General features: G+C 45.5%; 1 protein-coding gene across 2 annotated transcripts in view; it reads right to left on the minus strand.

Moving 5' to 3' along the window:
* The window catches only part of TTC17 (tetratricopeptide repeat domain 17), a 130,807-nt gene that overhangs the window by 48,689 nt on the left and 63,465 nt on the right, over nucleotides 1-18,653 (minus strand). For both annotated transcript variants that reach the window (XM_060261380.1, XM_060261381.1), the window contains exon 17: nucleotides 5,752-5,922. In XM_060261380.1, coding sequence (XP_060117363.1) covers nucleotides 5,752-5,922 — 171 coding nt within the window. The remainder of the gene's footprint in view (nucleotides 1-5,751; nucleotides 5,923-18,653) is intronic.

Here is an 18,653-nt window from a genome sequence, read left to right on the forward strand (position 1 = left end):
GTTGGAGATTGCAATGAAGAAGTTGGAGATCAACGAGGAAGGTGCGATCCGGTCGGCGGTAAGGAAGAAACTGAGTGGCTAAGCACCTCCCCCTTGTCCAGGCATGCGCAGTAGCTGTCTCCTCCCAGGACAAGTGGGAGGCGCGCCAGATCTACGATCAAGATTGCTTTGAACTCTCCGAGGTCGGGGCCAATCCTGCGGATTACCCATATGTGTGAATGCACAGAGACCACGAAGAAGATCAACAGTTACAGGTAAGTGCAACACTGTTTTTCATCGTCCGTCTTGCTGTGCATCCCCACATTGGGACCCACTCTCGAGCTTCTCACCTTGATGGTGGTGGGGTGAGTCTCTTATTGAAATAGCGAATGAAGAACTGCTTTTCCCACATCCGCATCTCGACGTTGCTGCAGATCTAATGCATAGTGTCGTACAAATGTCTCTGCTGAGGACCAAGTTGTGGCTTTACAGATCTCCACTAATGGAACTCCTCTCCTTGCCGCTACTGATGAACCCATAGCTCTCGTAGAATGAGCTCTTACTCCAACTGGACAGGGGACCCCTGCTAATCTATAACAATGGCCAATAATAGAAACCAGCCATCTAGATAAGGTCTGAGAGGATGCTGGAGTTCCTCTCCTAGGACCCCAGTAGCAGACAAATAGTGTCTTCGTCTTGCGAAACTGTCTTGTTCGACTAATGTAATACAATAAAGCTCTCTTAACATCTAACATATGCAATCTCTTCTCTGCCTCAGAAGATGGATTAGGGAAGAAAACTGGCAGCGATAAATCCTGTGCCAAATGAAATCTACTAACTACCTTTGGTAGGAATTCTCTTGCTGGATGAAGAACAACCTTGCCCTCAAAAAATTGCAGAAAAGGCTGATCTACTCTTAATGCTGCTAACTCACTCACCCTTCTAATGGAAGTCATTGCCACTAAGAACAGTGTCTTCCATGATAAGAAAGACAACGTACACAAATTTAAAGGTTCAAATGGGGCCTTCATTAAATATGCCAATACCAAAGACAAAGACCATTGCTGAACAATACCAGGTATTGGTGGAAACCTATGTAACAAACCCTTTAAAAAACATTTGGTTATTTTATTAGCAAAAACCGTGGTACCCTCCACTTCCATATGGCAAGCAGAGATTGCTGCTAGGTGCACCCTAATTGATGACACCGCCAAACCACTCTGTGCTAAAAATAGTAAATACTCTAAAACTATAGAAATTGGACAAGTAAATGGGCATAAATTCTTTTCCTTACACCACTTCTCAAAACGGTCCCATTTACTCGCATAAGATCGACGAGTAGAGGGCTTACGGGCCTCTCTTAATACCTGTAGCACCTCCTCCGAAAACTCCTCATTCACAGCTCTATATACCATGCTGTCAAATGCAAGTCCTGCACCTTGTGGTAAATTCTGACCTCCTGAACTAGCAGGTCGGGAACCTGTGGGAGAGGAACAAAATTCCCCCGGGACAGCCTTAGCAACTCTGGGAACCAGACCTGTCTTGGCCAAAATGGGGCCACTAAAATCATCCTGGATCGATCTACCTTGATCTTTCCCAGGACCCTTGGAATGAGGGGGAAAGGTGAGAATGCATATAGCAGTTCTCCTCTCCACTGGAACTGAAATGCATCCCCTATTGACCTCTGATCGTGGCCTCCCCATGAACAAAAAATTTGTGCCTTTGTTGACTGGCCTGTAGCAAACAGGTCTACTTTCGGCATCCCCCACTTTGCAAAAATTGGGTTGATATATTTTTCTTGCAGGGACCACTCGTAATTGACCAGAAACTTGCGGCTCAGGGAGTCCGCTTCCTGGTTGGCCGCTACTGCTATGTGGATTGCTCGAAGAGAGGCTCTTAAGCGACTTGCTATGGCCCATAGATCCTGTGCCTCCTTGCACAGCCTCAAAGAGCCGGTCCCTCCCTGCCTGTTTATGTAATACATAGCTGCGGAATTGTCTGTTTGTACCAGCACCTTCTTCTTCTGTAACATATCTGAGAAAGTTGTTAAAGCCAACTTAATTGCTCTTAACTCTAATAAATTGATGTGATAGCCGGAATGCGACCGTGGCCATGTATTCTGCACTTGAATACCTTCACAGTGTGCACCCCAGCCCACCCTTGAAGCATCCGCCGTCAGTACTGCCTCAGGTGACCATGGCCCAAATTCAACCCCTTCAAATAAATGTAAGTCTGAAGTCCAGCATTCCAATGATTTAAGCACCATTCTAGGGATATTAAAGGCGTGATGTGGGGAATGCACCCGTATATCAAACCGCCTTATGAACCAGTTTTGTAGCTCCCTCATGTGCAGCCTAGCAAAGGGAACCACAGCAGTTGTAGATGCCATCAAGCCAAGGGCTCGTTGTATCATTTGAGCGGGCTGAAAACGTTTCCGTTGGAAGGCCCTTACCATCCTCTTTAGACTCAGAGCTCTATCTCTAGGCAGAAAAGCCCTATTCTCTTGTGAGTCCAGATATGCCCCAATAAACTGGGCTTGCTGTGATGGAATTAAATGTGACTTCTCATAATTTATTATGAGTCCTAACCTAGTGCAAGTACTCAACACAAACTGTATTTGTTCCTGCAACCCTTCCCGTGATTTGGCCACCAACAGCCAGTCATCCAAATACGGGAAAATGGTGCAGCCCTTAGTTCTAAAATATGCCATGACGACAGCTATGCATTTGTAAAAACGCGTGGAGCTGTTGCCAGACCAAAAGGTAGCACAGAGTATTGGAAAACCTTCTGTCCCTGTCTGAACCTAAGGAATTTTCTGTGCTCCGGGTAAATTCCAATGTGAAAGTATGCATCCTTAAGATCTAAAACACCAAACCAGATTCCTCTGGAAAGGAGTTCTAAGACTGAAGGCAAAGTGACCATACGGAATCTTTTAATGCACAGATGCTCATTTAATGACCTCAGATCCAAAATAGGTCTGCGACCTCCATCCTTCTTGTCAATAACAAAAAACCTAGAATAAAAACCTGGGGCCGAAAGGCCCTCCTGTACCTCCTGTACCGCTCCTTTGGTTATCAACTCATCTAGTTGTACTAGCAACTCTGGGAACTGATTGTCAAATGCAGTGTACCCCTGCGAAAGGGTCGGATGGGAACAGAACTCTAACCTATAACCTGAACTGATCACTGACAGAACCCAGGAATCAGAACAAATTTCTTCCCAGGCCTTAACAAAATTACACAAACGATCCAGAAAACATTGCTCCCTCCCCCCTTGCTCCTGCAGAAGTCAGAGTCTTGGCTGCTGCTGCTGCTGCTCCCTCTGCTGGAAGGGGCCTCTTGACCTAGGAGGATTACGTTTCCTATAGAAGGGAGCAGATTGATTATTAAATTGGCGACCAGGATACTGGAAGGGTTGCTGGCCAAAAGGACGAGCAGATCTGTAAAACTGAGGAGGGAACTGCTGTTGCCTTGATGTATAGCGATAGCCCTGTTGATGTCCACCAGAGTAGACACTTAAAGATCTCGCTGCTTGCCTGCTTTTCTTAATCTCTGACAAGAATTCATCAGTATTCTGTGCAAAGAGCAATGTGCGATGGAACGGTAAATCTTCCACCCGTGTTCGAGTTTCCAAAGGGAGAGTGGTTGTACGTAGCCATGAGTGACGTCTCAGCACCACACCTGAAGCCATTGATCTTGCTGCAATTTCTGCTGAGTGTTTCCCAGCACTAATCTGTTGTTTTGATAGGCAAATAGCCTCCGAATGAATTACTCTAGCCAGAGATCTGGCCTCAAGAGGTAGCATCTCAATGTATTTCTGGATGCCCTCCCACAAAAACAGTTGGTAGCCTCCCATAATTGTTTCATAATTCGCTACCCTAAAGTTTAAAGCAGCTGAGGCATATATCTTCCTCCCTATAAAATCTAAACGTCGACCTTCTCTATCGGATGGAGAATTATGTTGACCTGGCTTGCGGTGCGTCTGCATGCCCTCAATAATGACAGATGAAGCCACAGGATGCTGCACAAGATACTCTGCATTATCAGGCTTTACCCTGTACAAATGCTCCAGTTTCCTTGGAGTTGCTTGCATTGACCCAGGAGTCTTCCATATCTGCAGTGCCAACTCATCTAAACCCTCCAATATAGGGAATGCTATTGTGGTTGGTGACTCTGCTGACAAGCGTGCCAGGATTTTATCTTTAGGCTTCGTATCTGACACTGCTACATTGATCTCTAAGGCATGCGCCATGCGCACCATTTGCTCATTATACAACTTAAAGTCCTCATTAGCTGGAGAAGAAAATAAATCTCCCAGGCTCTCATCAGGTGATGGATTGGAATTACTCTCCACTCTTGAGATGGAAGACTCAAGATCATAATCTCGGTTCCAGTCCTTGGGTACTGGGTAGTTACCCACTGCTGAGAGACTCTCAGTGTCATCTAATGGCCAGGGTTCCATGCTGCCCACTGATCCAATGCTATATAATTCACCCCTTTGAGTATTTCCAACAGCACGGGGTCGAGATCTCTCCTGCACAACTGGGACCTCCACAGGGGTTGTCCCTGTAGCAAAGTCAGGATCATGATCCGATAAGGACCCTGGATCCGAAAAGTGTGGAGATGGGGTTCTTGGAACCGACTCCTCCAAAGCCGTACCGGCCAAAGAAGCAGACTCAACAGCCTTATGCTTGTGCTTTGTCTTTGACTTCTTTGATCTCTTTAGGGGCGGAGGTTCAGACTCTGCTCTAGCCGTCTCCTCCATCTGTGGCCGTTCACGCCTGCCCCGATTCCCTGCCAACACAGACGCTGCACGTTTTGGAGGTCATAACTGTGTTGAGGATGGGACTATGGGGACTGATCTCACAGAGGCAGAACTTGAGGGCCCCTCTATATCAGCCCCTGAGGGCTCTTGCCCCTTATCCTGTAGAATAGATGAGAATGCTCTCTCCCACAGGGCTGCTTTGAGACGTGCTGCCCTGTCAGATCGTGCCTTCGGTGTAAACGCCTGGCAGACGCTGCACTTTGGGACATTATGCCCTTCCCCCAAACAGATCAGGCAGAGATTGTGCTCATCTGAAGTGGGCATCTTAACACCACATCTAATACATTTCTTAAATACAGGTTTAGATGCCATTTCTGAAGAGAAATCTGGAAGAAATTGACAACTGACCTACTCCAACAGCGGTGAAAAAGGAACTGGGGGAATGTGGGCGGTCTGCCGTTGGGGGGAGTCCATTAAACGGGGGTAGTGCAGACATAGTCTGTTAACGGCAGACCGCCAGATCTGGAAGAATTCTAGGCTTGTCAATCAACCTCCGCAGCAGGCCTGCCTCCCGGCAGTCCCAATGTGGGGATGCACAGCAAGACAGACGATGAAACAAGCATGCCAAATAAGTGCAATCTGACAGTGTATGTATAGAACATTTATACAGCTAAATTACTTACCTGTGGTTGACACCATATATAAATTTGGCCTGGGTATATCTATGACAGGAAAGGCTAAACAAGGCATTGGAACTCTTACTATTGCATAATAGTGGGAATTCTGGCATGTGCAACTTTTCAAGTGGTAACGGATTCATGACATGAATTGTGACTTGCAAAGCTGTCCTTTTCAAAACTCCATCTTTCACACAACTGTTAGAGGTACAGGAGTACTAACACTGAAACTGTTGACCAAGCCATATCCGGAAGAGTACAAAATAACAATTGATCTGAAAAGAAAGGTTCATCCTTGTTACTGTGCCCAGTAGTTCCAAGATTTACTTACTTTCTAAAGTCAAAGAGGATGAATCCCTTGTGGAACTATGCATGAGACCTGTTGAATCATCTTCACTAACTGCCTCATAATTTTCGTCCACTGAGAAGATCTCAGAATCTTGCAAGTCAAAGTACTTCTCCTTGGAATGGCTATCACCCTGGCTCTTCTCAGAACAGTGACCTGTGAAAGACACAGAAATGCAGAAACATTTTTTTCTTTTTCCCATCCAGTCACAGCTGACTTATGGTGAGCCCATAAAGTTTTCAAGGTGAGAGATGTTCAGTGGTGATTTGTCGTGCCTATCTCCATGTCATGACCCTGGTATTCCTTGGAGGACTCCTAACCAAATACTAGCCAGGGCCAACTGTACTTACCTTCTGAGATTTGATAAGATCAGGCTATCCAGGTCAGAGCTACAAATACAATTACTTCAGGGCAAAGAACTACCACATAATCTGAACTACTGATCTCTCGGCTTGGCTTCGTGAACGAAGATTTAAGAAGGGTGCAATAGTCCACGTTTGCTGCAGGCTCGCTGGTGGCTGACAAGACCAATGTGGGACAGGCAGGTCCGGCCACAGCGGCTGCAGGGAAAAGTCTGATTTAGGGTTGGTGCTGTAGCAGTGCGATTCTTCCTCAATCTCCTTTTGTCCTCAAGACCAGCTATGCGTGCGTTCTCAAAGGAAGAGACAGCCTGGTGGATGGTGTGCCTCCATGCTTTGCGATCTGAGGCTAGGTCAGACCACTGGTGATGGTTGATGTGACAGGTGCTAAGGGATTTCTTCAAGGAGTCCTTGTACCTCTTCTTTGGTGCCCCTCTATTTCGATGGCCGGTGGAGAGTTCGCCATACAGGGCAATCTTGGGAAGGCGGTGGTTTTCCATCCTAGAAATATGCCCTGCCCAGCGCAGCTGCGTCTTCAACAGCAGTGCCTCAATGCTGGTAACCTCCGCCCGCTTGAGGACTTCAGTGTTGGTCACAAAGTCACTCCAGTGGATGTTGAGGATGGTGCGAAGGCAGCGCTGATGAAAGCGCTCAAGGAGTCGCAGGTGATGACGGTATAAAACCCACGATTCGGAGCCGTAGATGAGGGTTGTCATCACAACCGCTTTGTAAACATTGATCTTTGTGCCTTTTTTCAGATGCTTGTTGCTCCACACTCTTTTGTGCAGTCGGCCAAAGGCACGGTTTGCCTTTGCCAGCCTGTTGTCAATCTCCTTGTCGATCTTGGCATCTGAGGAGATGATGCACCCCAGGTAGCTGAACTGCTGGACTGTCTTCAGAACTGATTCACCCACAGTGATGCAGGGGGGGTGATAATCTTCCTGGGGTGCAGGCTGGTGGAGAACTTCTGTCTTCTTCAGACTAACTTCTAGGCCGAATAGCTTGGCAGCCTCTGCAAAGCAGGACGTCATATGCTGCAGAGCTGATACCGAGTGGGAGACGAGTGCAGCATCATCAGCAAACAGTAGCTCTCGGATGAGTTTTTCCATTGTATTGGAGTGTGCCTTTAGTCGCCTCAGGTTGAACAGGCTGCCATCGGTGCGATAGCGGATGTAGACACCATCGTCATCATCTAGATCTACTGCGGCTCTTTGAAGCATCATGCTAAAGAAGATCGTAAAGAGAGTTGGCGCGAGAACGCAGCCTTGCTTTACACCTGTGCCTATTGGGAAGGGCTCCGAGAGGTCGTTGCAGTGTCTGACTTGGCCTCACTGGTCTTCGTGTAGCTGGATGATCATGCTGAGGAACCTTGGGGGACATCCTAAACGTTCCAAGATTTGCCACAGGCCTTTCCTGCTAACGGTATCGAAAGCTTTGGTGAGGTCGACAAAAGTCACATACAGAGCCTTGTTCTGTTCCCTGCATTTCTCTTGGAGCTGCCTGAGAACAAATACCATGTCGGTGGTGCTCCTGTTAGCTCTGAAGCCGCACTGGCTCTCTGGGAGGAGTTCTTCTGCAATGGCGGGCACCAGTCTGTTCAGGAGTATTCTGGCAAGGATTTTGCCTGCGATGGAGAGCAGGGTTATCCCCCGGTAGTTGGAGCAGTCTGATTTTTCCCCTTTGTTCTTGTATAGGGTGATGATGATTGCATCGCGAAAGTCCTGTGGTAATTTGCCTTGTTCCCAGCAGGTGACAAGTACTTTGTGAAGTGAGCTATGTAGTACTGTGCCCCCATGCTTCCAGATCTCTGGTGGAATTCCATCAACTCCCGCTGCCTTGCCACTTTTCAGTTGCTTGATGGCTTTAACAGTCTCTTCTAGGGTGGGGATCTCATCCAACTCTGTTTTCACCGGTTGAAGTGAGGTGAGGTGGATTGCTGAATCTTGAACTACGCGGTTGGCACTGAAGAGAACCTGAAAATACTCCGACCACCGGTTCAGTATGGATGCCTTGTCTGTGAGGAGCACTTGGCCATCTGCACTACGCAAGGGACTCTGAGCCTGATATGATGGACCATATACTGCCTTCAGGGCTTCGTAGAACCCTCTTAAATCACCAGTGTCTGCACACAGCTGGGTTCTCTCTGCAAGCTTGGTCCACCACTCGTTCTGAATGTCTCGAAGCTTGCGCTGGAGGTTGCTACATGCAGCGCGAAAGGTTGCTTTTTTCCCAGGACAGGAGGGCTGAGCAAGATGTGCTTGGTAGGCAGATCTCTTTTTTGCCAGTAATTCTTGGATCTCTTGATTGTTCTCATCAAACCAGTCCTTGTTCTTCCTTGTGGAGAACCCGAGGACTTCTTCAGAGATCTGCAGGACGGTAGTTTTTAGGTGTTCCCAGAGTGCTTCTGGAGAAGGGTCTGTGGGGCAACTGGGGTCCTCAATTCTTGACTGGAGTTTTGCCTGGAAGGCAGCTTTAACTTCGGCTGACTGGAGGCTGCCAACCTGAAACTTCCTCCGAGGGATACCTCCTCTCCTGGGTGTGGGTTTAAAGTGAAGACGGAGATTGCAGCGTACAAGACGATGATCCGTATGACATTCTGCGCTGGGCATTACTCGGGTGTGTAAGACATCTCGAAGGTCTCTCTGGCGCACCAGAATGTAGTCGATAAGGTGCCAATGCTTGGACCGTGGGTGCATCCAGGTTGTCTTCAGACTGTTCTTCTGCTGGAAGATAGTGTTGGTGATGGTGAGCTGGTGCTCCATGCAGAATTCTAGTAGGAGGCGCCCGTTGTCATTGCAGTTGCCAATGCCGTGTTTGCCAAGTACTCCTTTCCAGGCTTCCGAGTCTTTACCTACTCTGGCATTGAAGTCGCCAAGGATGATCACCTTGTCCTCTGTAGGGGTCTTCCGTACGAGGTTGCGTAGATCAGCATAGAACTTGTTCTTTTCTGCAGGATCTGCTTGAAGGGTTGGGGCATACACACTGAAGAGTGTTGCATGCTGCTTGTTTTGAAGTGGGAGGCGCATGGACATGATGCGATCTGAGTGACCTGTTGGCAGGTTTTCGAGTTTGGAGGCAATGGAGTTCCTGACCATGAAGCCAACGCCAGAAAGGCGGCTCTCAGCCTTTGACTTACCCGACCAGTAGAGGGTATAGCCAGCACCGTGTTCTTGAAGACTACCTTCCTCAGGGAAACGGACCTCACTGAGAGCTGCTATGTCGATATTCAACCTGAGAAGTTCATGGGCAACTAGAGCAGAGCGTCGTTCAGGGCGACCACTGCCTACTGTGTCAAGCATGGTTCTGATGTTCCAACACGCAAACGTTAGTCTTTGCACACTTTGTGAGGCAGGTGCATGCCTTTTCTTTGTTGTTATTTTTCGACCGCAAGTAAGGATGCCCGTTGACTGCGGCTAGCCAACTGGGGTGGGGGAGACGAGCTTTGTTTAGGCCACCTTTTCTAGGCCCCTCTCCGTGTGGAGCAAGCAGTGCTGTCCCTAGATAAGGCTGCTTGGTCGTTCAGGGTGCTGCCGAAAAATGCTTTCGTCTCCGGGTTAGCATCAGGCGACCAATACCCTGAACCGCCTACATGCAGGATCGGGACTGCGGCTTCCAGTGGCACCTTCCACCTGCCGTTTCGCCCCTTGCCCATCGCTGCAGGACTTGATGCGTTGTGTGTTGTGTGTGTGGATATGCCCTTCAGGCCTGCGCAGAGGAATTTTTTAGGTGAAGCGCAGTGTGCGCGGTACTGGCTCCACCCTTTCACCTGGGGGTCATCTGCCATGGCCCAGTAAGCCGGGACGCCGGCAGCGAGTCCTCCAGGTGGTAGGTGTTACATTAACGAGCTCTATCTGCCCGGGTTTGATGTTAGAGTTTTCCTTCTCTTAGGCTGGCGAGGTTGGTGGGCCCAGCCTGCCCATCCGGTTATACCGCCGGACATTCGGTCGCACCATGACGTAGCAAACTCTGTGAAAACGGGGGGGGACCAGCGAGAAGGTGTTGCTACGGATGCAGTAATGCAGGAGAGGCCATTGCAGTGACCATCTGCCAGGCATAGCCAGACAGTGACCACGCGGCGTTCACTACACCGGGAGAGGAGAGGCTATGTATTGCGCATGCACTTTCCCTGGGGGGGTAGGATTCCCAGAGGGAGCCCACCCCCCACCCACCCTGATATGTACAAGTACTGATATGTACAAGAACTACTGATATGTACAAGTAAAAGGTATGTAATATGTAGCTGTACAGAAATGATGGAAGATAAACAGTAACCATTTTTGGTTGATCGATTTCTGAATGGCTTAACATCTATCTCACAGTCCTCATGCTCCTGACATGATAATGCAGCATACAATTGAGAGCCCTCAAAGTCTTACAGGAAAAAGGCAGAAGGTTCTCCTGAGCCCCTTCAGTACAATATTCACACTGTGTAGACCACAAAGGTGATCTCATCAAGCATTATGATGGCATGCCCCATTTTTCTTCAATAGTATGCTTGAAATATGCTGAAATATATTTGAAATATCTGAAGCTATTTAATATATAGGTCCTCTCCACTGGTGGTGGTCACTGAAATAAGCAGAGATCAAAGAAGCCTCTGCTGTGCTAACTCTATGGTCTGCAATATGTGCTTCATGACTTTAATTGCACCATCAGATGCTGGACTAGGTAGCCTTTTGATCTGATCTAGAATGGGTAATCTTATTCGCATATCCTTTCTTGGAATAGAAATCTGGCCCTGATAACCTTGTAACTCTCCATAAGAATTCAATTAAAACTGTATGTCACTTTAAATCCCACTCTATAATAAAGGTTTTGTTCATGTATGGATATGGATGAAACAGGTAGAGAAAAAATCCCCCAGACACAAGAAAATGAGATGTATTCTTCTTGAGCAGTATTGCCTTCACACTGCATGTTGTTTGGGGTGGGGGGGGGGGAAGAGCTGAAAAAAATCACTTGCATGAACCTAAAGTAATAAAATAGCATTCTACCAGCATAATTTCTGTAATTAAAAGTTACATACACACATCTTTATTCTGTTTCTTTTCTGTAATGCAGGGTCAATCCAGATGAGATCTGTGAATGGAGCAGTGCATTTTTAAAAATTGCTAAGGAGCAGTCATGGGGAAGAGTTGGGACAGATTTGGATCAAATGGAGTAGGCAAAAGCATTTTCCTTTAACATACTCTTTCAGTTCTGCTTTATTTTCCTGATCCCAAATTCCAAACCACCCCCCGCCCCCAGCTGCTGCACTAGTCACTGGGAGACACTTACCAGTTGCCTCTGTACTTCCCCTAGTGAGACGAAAATGTCAGTTCTGGGGGGTGGGGACTTGTGAGGGTGGGAGGGAGTGCAGAGGGAAAGAAAGATCCTTTTCTTCAAACAATACGGCCCTGATTCAAATCCCTCCCCCATAGCAATCAAGCAAAAAAAAAAAAAGTGGTTTGTGTCATGGGTGCTGGGGACCCTGTAGAAGAAACTGTGCCCCTGCCACCTGCAGCAGTGCCCCTGCCTCCTGCTGGAGAAGATCCAAGCCCCCCTGCCTCGCCCTCTCGGGTGGCTCGTGTGCGTGACCGCCTTCGTCAGGACCTCAAGGATCGGAGGAGGGCGGCACGCTCACGAGCAAGACGCTCCCTGAGCCCTGAGTTTTGAAAGGATTCTGGAGTGAGGATGCTTGAGTCTCAGCAGGATCCTGGCTGCCTCTCTGAGCCAGCAATTAGCCCAAATGGGCAACAGCCAGCAGAGGGCTATATAGCTGTGGGCTTTGGGAGGAGGCTTTGTGGAAGCAACTAGTCACTTACCTGACGTTCTAGCATCCACTTCGGCTTTTGACTTTGGCTTCTGGACCCCCTGACTTTGGCTTTGACTTCTGGACCCCCTGACTTCGGCTTCTGAACCTCTGACCTGCGATACCTGGACTGCGATTCGGTTTTGGCGCCTTGGACCCTCTTTGCTCACCAGCTACAGACCTTGGACTGCCCCTGGACTTTGCCTGCCCCGGCCTCAGCCCGTGACAGTTTGATCCTGTCTATCCATGAAAGTGCTGCAGTAGAAATCCCACCCATCCTCAAATACAAAGAGAAGTGTAAATCATCAACAGAAGTATAGTGTTCAGATCACACAAAGTGATAGTATCACTCCGGTTAGACCTCACCTAGAGTATTGTGTTTAGTTTTGGGCACCAAAATTTAAGGAGGATATAAACAAAATGGAACATGTGGCAATGCTACAACAGAGGGCAATGATTAAAGAGAGGCTAGATGGCCATCTGACAGCAATGAAGATCCAGTGAATTTAGGGGGAGGTATTTGTGAGTTTCCTGCATTGTGCAGGGGGCTTGACTAGATGACCCTGGAGATCCCATTCAACTCTATGATTCTATGAAGATGGTGAGGGGTCTGGAGACCAAGTCCTATGAGGAGAGGCTGAAGGAGCTGGGTATGTTTAGCCTGAAGAAGAGACAACTGAGAGGTGATATGATCACCATCTTCAAGGACTTGATTGGCTATCATATGAAGGATGGTGTGGAATTGTTTTCTATGGCCGCAGAAGGTTGGACCAGAACCAATGTGTTGAAATTAAATCAGAAGTTTTCTATAAAACATTAGGAAGAACTTCCTGACAGTTAGATCAGTTCCTCAGTGGAACAGACTTCCTTGGGAGATGGTGGATTTTCCTTCTTTGGAGGCTTTTAAGAAGAGGCTAGATGGCCATCTGACAACAAAGCTGATTCTGTGAACTTAGGGGGAGAAAGCAATGCTTAGAATCCAAGCCAATGGACAGTGGGTGGCAGAACCAGGCTAGATTGAGTTACTTCTCCCAAAGGTTTAGTGACCTGGGGCCAGCCGGGTAAATTCTAATATCCCCATGATAAAATAGAGATAGCTGAGAGACCTGTTTTACCTCACTGCTCTAAAATGTGAACAGACTTCGGTATTTATCTTTCTTAAATAAACCTGTGGGTCTATAAGGAGGGACTGTAACAAAAGAAAATGAAATCTGAAACATTGCCCCCTGCCTTTAATGTGCTTATAGAATAACAGAATGCAAATGTATCCTCAAATAATGTACATATAGGTTTAAAAATTATATAGGTAAACATCACACACTTGGCGGGGTGGGGGGAGATAAATTTGTTTTCATTATTGCTCCCTATGCATCACTGCAGCTTAATCTCTTCCTCCCCATCTTTTCTCCCCTCCCCATTAAAATTTAATTGGTTTAATATTTTTTTAAAATCCGTGCAATACACTTCATGTGCTATTTACAACAGATGGTGAATAAAGGACCCCAAAGATGAAATCAGTCCTTTGAGCTGACATCAGATCCAGACTGATTTCAGCACAAGCCTGGTATATTCTAAGAAAGTGATGCCCTTCAACAGAAGAAACCTTGGCCATTCTGATGGTAGAGGGGTGAGGAAGAGTTTTAAGCAGATATGATGTTATGGAAAGACTTCAGAGTTAAAAACATTATGGAGAAGAGGACAAAGAATGTCAAACTTCTGGAAGAAAATGCATTAAATTAGCACCATCTTTACTATTAATTTGAAATTGACTGGATGACTGCACTGGCCATTTTGGAAGCTCAAGCCTAATATTCTTATAAAGCTAAGCAGCGTAATTTGCCCTGGTCTAAACCATTCCACTACCACTTCTGGATCCGATGAAGACAATGTTAAAAGATTTCAAACAATGAAACTTGGGTGTCTCTCGATAGAGTGTACCATGTGTATGAACAGCAATCATAGAAACTACTTCTGAGGAGTTCTGTTAGATTGTGAACTGGACATAAGTAAAAATGGCAAAATCAATGTTGGTGCATAACAATACTAAATGTAAAACTGGGATGGTAGCTGAACTGCTCTGGTCAACGCTGATTATCACATCTTAGTTCTATGAAGGAATAAGGGATGGCAGATGAAAAGGAACATAAGTTATAAAGGGTCAAAGCAATTAGATACATTATGGAGGTATGTTTAGCCCCTTAGTCACAACTGATATGATGTCCCCAGCAAGGGATTTTTAGGGCAAATGAGAAACAGGTGATTTGCCATTGCCTTCCAGTGCGAAGTCTTCCTTGCTGGTCTCCCATCCAAGCACTGACCCTGCTTAGTTTCTGCAATCTGATGAGATCGGGCTATACCATACCGTCTTCCCTCCCACCAGACACATTACTCAGAACAAGTAAATATCTGTGTATGTCCTAGAGAAAAGAGTAAGGGAGGTGATTTCTAAATAAAAATGATATGAACCATGGTTCTTCACTGTAATCAAGGTCAGGAGAGGGGTAATAAATCTGAATTACATTGAGGCTAAATAAAACATTTGTGCACTGTTTGATGACTGTACTTTTATGACCTGTAGATACAGGTGTAGACTACCTTTTAAATAAAGCACTTTGATGTGGTAACATCAAAAAGTATTAAAGCTGTACTATGGTTTTACAGATCTGTGATGGTTCCATTCATACATGTAAGTCATCACTTCTGTAGCATTCACTACATCAGGAACTTGCATGTACTGTTTTGAAGAAAATGTCTACAAGCTCCTGAAGAGATCAGCAAAGTATTTTTATTTATACTTTCAGCTGTATAAACATCTATTAGTTAGTATTTAAAGACACAGATCCTTCCCCCTCATCAAATCCTTCCTGGTTGTGATTTTGTTATGCTAAATCTGCTCCCTGCAGTGGGGGAGGGGAAGCAAGGAAGTTGTGTTCTGCTGACAGAAACCATTCCATCATCAGAAGTATCTGGAGGATACAAGCTACTCTTTGCATCCTTATACCAGAAACACACACCCTTTCTCTGGTCAGTGCTGAACTATTATGCCTATACTACTAAGAGGTCTCATGTCCCAGTAAAGCTTCAAAACCAGGTTTTTGCATCTAATTTCACATGCACTATGTGCATCAAAAAGTGGCTGGAGGATGGCTGGTATTAGCAGTAAAAATAGCCTGCAGAAAAGCCACCCCTTTTTCATCTGATTTTCTATTTAAATAATAGCCTCCCTCCCCTCCAGATACGTAAGAATTAGCAAACATCTGAGTGAACATTCTCTCCAGCATTTTATCATCACAACCCCATAACAGGTTGTCATTGACTGGATAGCTTACAAGTTAAGCATGGTAGATCATCTAATGTCAAAGTACTGAAGTCATGTGATAAGGATCACAAGGCAGGCTGATGCAATGCCTGGAAGTCACTGAAGTCACAATGAGTCAGTATACTCACCGAAAGGTGGGCTGAACTATAAAAGGAGCTGAATGCCAGAGTCTTTTTCCTCTCTGTATTATTGATAGTCTGGCGAAGCATTTTGAAGCTCTGAATTGTGAATATTGTATATATACTACACTTCTGTGTGAATATCTGTAAATACACTAATAGTTCTGGAAGAACTGGTGTGGAGTCTCTTCTTGTCAGCGTGCCTATTCTTATCAGCCTAGTCAGACAGCTCTCTGCTAACACTCGCTATCCGTCACAGGTTAGGCTGAGAGTATGTGACTGGCCACGTCACCCAGCAAGTTTCAAGCCAGAATGCGGATTTGAACCTGCATTTTCGAGCTTTTGGTCTGACACTCTAACCACTATACCACACTGGGTCCCAGTATTGCATACAGTCTGACTTTTAAGATTCACATACGAAAATGCAAACTGTGAATACTAGAAATTACTATAGAGCCTGAGCTGTATTTCAAGTGCTCAGAGTAGGACTTCAGTGTCCTCTACAGCTTCTTGGCCATCTCCTTTCATTTTTACCTATACCTGTCCATGCAGATGACCTGCTGTCTCTAGTCTTTTCTTCTGTTCTTCTCTATCATCCCTCATAAAGATGTCAATAATATAAAACCTGGAAGCAGAATTATCTAAAGTCAATTTAGCAAATGCCATTCCCTCATTATTGGGCCATGGGTCATCTTGACAGAACGTAGGCTAAACTTGGCTGACATTACGCGCTTTCATCCATGTATGCTGGTGTGCTCTGCAGAAATAAATTTCCTATTGCACAGTGAACACAGATAGTGTATTTTAATTTTATATGATCCATTTCGCTATTACCTGTATGAATTTCAAAAAGCTGATACCTGAAGTGCAGGGTTGTTTTAATTTATGAGGGTTTGGACTAAAAAATTATGCTTAATTACATTAAGCAGGTTGCTTCAGCTTGTAAGACAAACTGTAATGAAAACTGTATGTAACACGGAGTCCAAAACTCATTATTTTTAAAGATGAGCCATGAGATTTCTTTAGCGTGTTACAAAAGAAATCTAACATTAGACCATTGCACTCTGTTTCTAGTTAACATGGCACTAAAATCACTCTTATAAAATATAAACCAGCACTAAATAAATCATGAAAAGAAAAACCAGGAAGAACTACTGTCAGCTTAATTTAAATACTACATGCTACAAAAGGGACAAAGCCCATATCCCCAGAGAATCTACTGAGATGACTGAATGCAGTAATCCCTTAAAAACATACAGTTGATCCTTAATAATGGGGTAGGACAGTGGCTGGACTTGTAGTATCAAAAGCCACAAATTTCCCAGCACTTTGTCCTCTCTCAGCACTGGGTGAAGCAGGATTGCTCTCTTTGTGACATGGACAGAGAAACCACAGCATGTTCTCAGCACTGTCTGGGAACGAGGCCCAACATGGAAGATAGTTCCTAAATTTGGCTGTCCAACACCGTCAGCAGATAAGAAAGACTAGAAAATGCTGTTTGCAGTGCCTCTCTCAGGGTACTCTGATGCTACATATAGAGCAGCAGGCTAAGCAGCGCAGTGGCCTGAATTTCAATTAATGTCTCAAAAATAACTTGCTGTCCTTTGGAAGATGGGAGGTAGAAAGGCGCAGATGCTCAGAATGGTGATAACTTATTTAGAGCAACTTCATTGGCTGTATTGGAACTTATGATTCACATTCCTGCTAGTCTTTTCTTTTTAAATTATAATAATTTTTCTCCTAAATCAGCAAACCATTCCAAAGAACTGCTAACTTCAGTAGTACACCACTGAATTCTGATATAAGTTTGATATAAAGGCCATCGTTACAAAAGGCCTAACTGGAAATATCAATTTGCAGGAAAATGAAATTGGTAATATTTCTTAATTTACCTGCATTTTGGTAGTATTTCTTAGCTTATCTGCTCAATATTAAAAATGTTTCTCTTAAACACGTAAGGAAGGAAACTTGAAGATAATTTCTGCTTTGTGATAAGTACTGGACAATTTTGATGCTGCCACATCAACTGCACTAGCAGAAGACAATGACAGTGGGAGACAGACAAATCTCTTTGGGGAAGGAGTTCCAGAGTTTTGGTATCATGACCAAAAAGGTTTGCCAGTCATTTAGCCTAAGATGATGATGATAAGAGGAAAGAAGATTGGGTTTATACCCCGCCCTTCACCCAGAGTCATAAGAACATAAGAGAAGCCATGTTGGATCAGGCCAATGGCCCATCCAGTCCAACACTCTGTGTCAGTGGCAAAAAAAAATTATATATATATATATATAAATAATTTTTTTGGGCCACTGTGTGACACAGAGTGTGTGTGTGTGTGTATATATATATATATACACACACACACACACATATATATACACACTGTGGCTAATAGCCACTGATGGACCTCTGCTCCATATTTTTATCTAACCCCCTCTTGAAGCTGGCTATGCTTGTAGCCGCCGCCACCTCCTGTGGCAGTGAATTCCACGTTAATCACCCTTTGGGTGAAGAAGTATTTCCTTTTATCTATTTTAACCTGACTGCTCAGCAATTTCATCGAATGCCCACGAGTTCTTGTATTGTGAGAAAGGGAGAAAAGTACTTCTTTCTCTACTTTCTCCATCCCATGCATAATCTTGTAAACCTCTGTGTTGCTAACAATCTCCTTTCCCTTCCCTTCCCCACAACAGACACCCTGTGAGGTAGGTGGGGCTGAGAGAGCTCTTTCAAGAACTGCTCTTGAGAAACCAACTGTTTCAAGAACTGTTACTGACCCAGGTCTATCAGCAGATGCATGTGAAAGAGTGCAGAATCAAACCCGGTTCTCCCAGATTAGAGTCTACACACTTAACCACTGCACCAAATTGGCTCTCACCATTGGGGGCACCTAAAGCAGGGCTTCTGAAGATGACTGGATTGGTTGGGTAAATTCATATGGGGATGGCAATCCTTAGGGTATATTTGACCCACATGGCATATGGATTTAAAGGTCAATTATCAGCACTTTGATTGGGCCCAGAAACAAATAGTGAGTCAGTGTGGTTGGAAGTAGATTGTAGTGATATAGTCCCTATGACCTCCTCCAGTCAAAATTCTGGCTGCAGCATTCTGTACCAACTTTAGCTTCCAGACAAGGGCAACCCCACATATACTGCACTGCAGTAGTCTAATCTAGATATCACCATGCCCTGCACAACAGTGGCAAGATCTTTTCTGCCCACTAAGGGCTGCAGATGGTGAAATGGGCCCCTGGCCACCACTCCCATGTGCTTATCCAGGAAGAAGCCCTGGTTCA

This window comes from Heteronotia binoei, chromosome 21 (assembly GCF_032191835.1).
Source record: "Heteronotia binoei isolate CCM8104 ecotype False Entrance Well chromosome 21, APGP_CSIRO_Hbin_v1, whole genome shotgun sequence".
Lineage (NCBI taxonomy): Eukaryota > Metazoa > Chordata > Lepidosauria > Squamata > Gekkonidae > Heteronotia > Heteronotia binoei.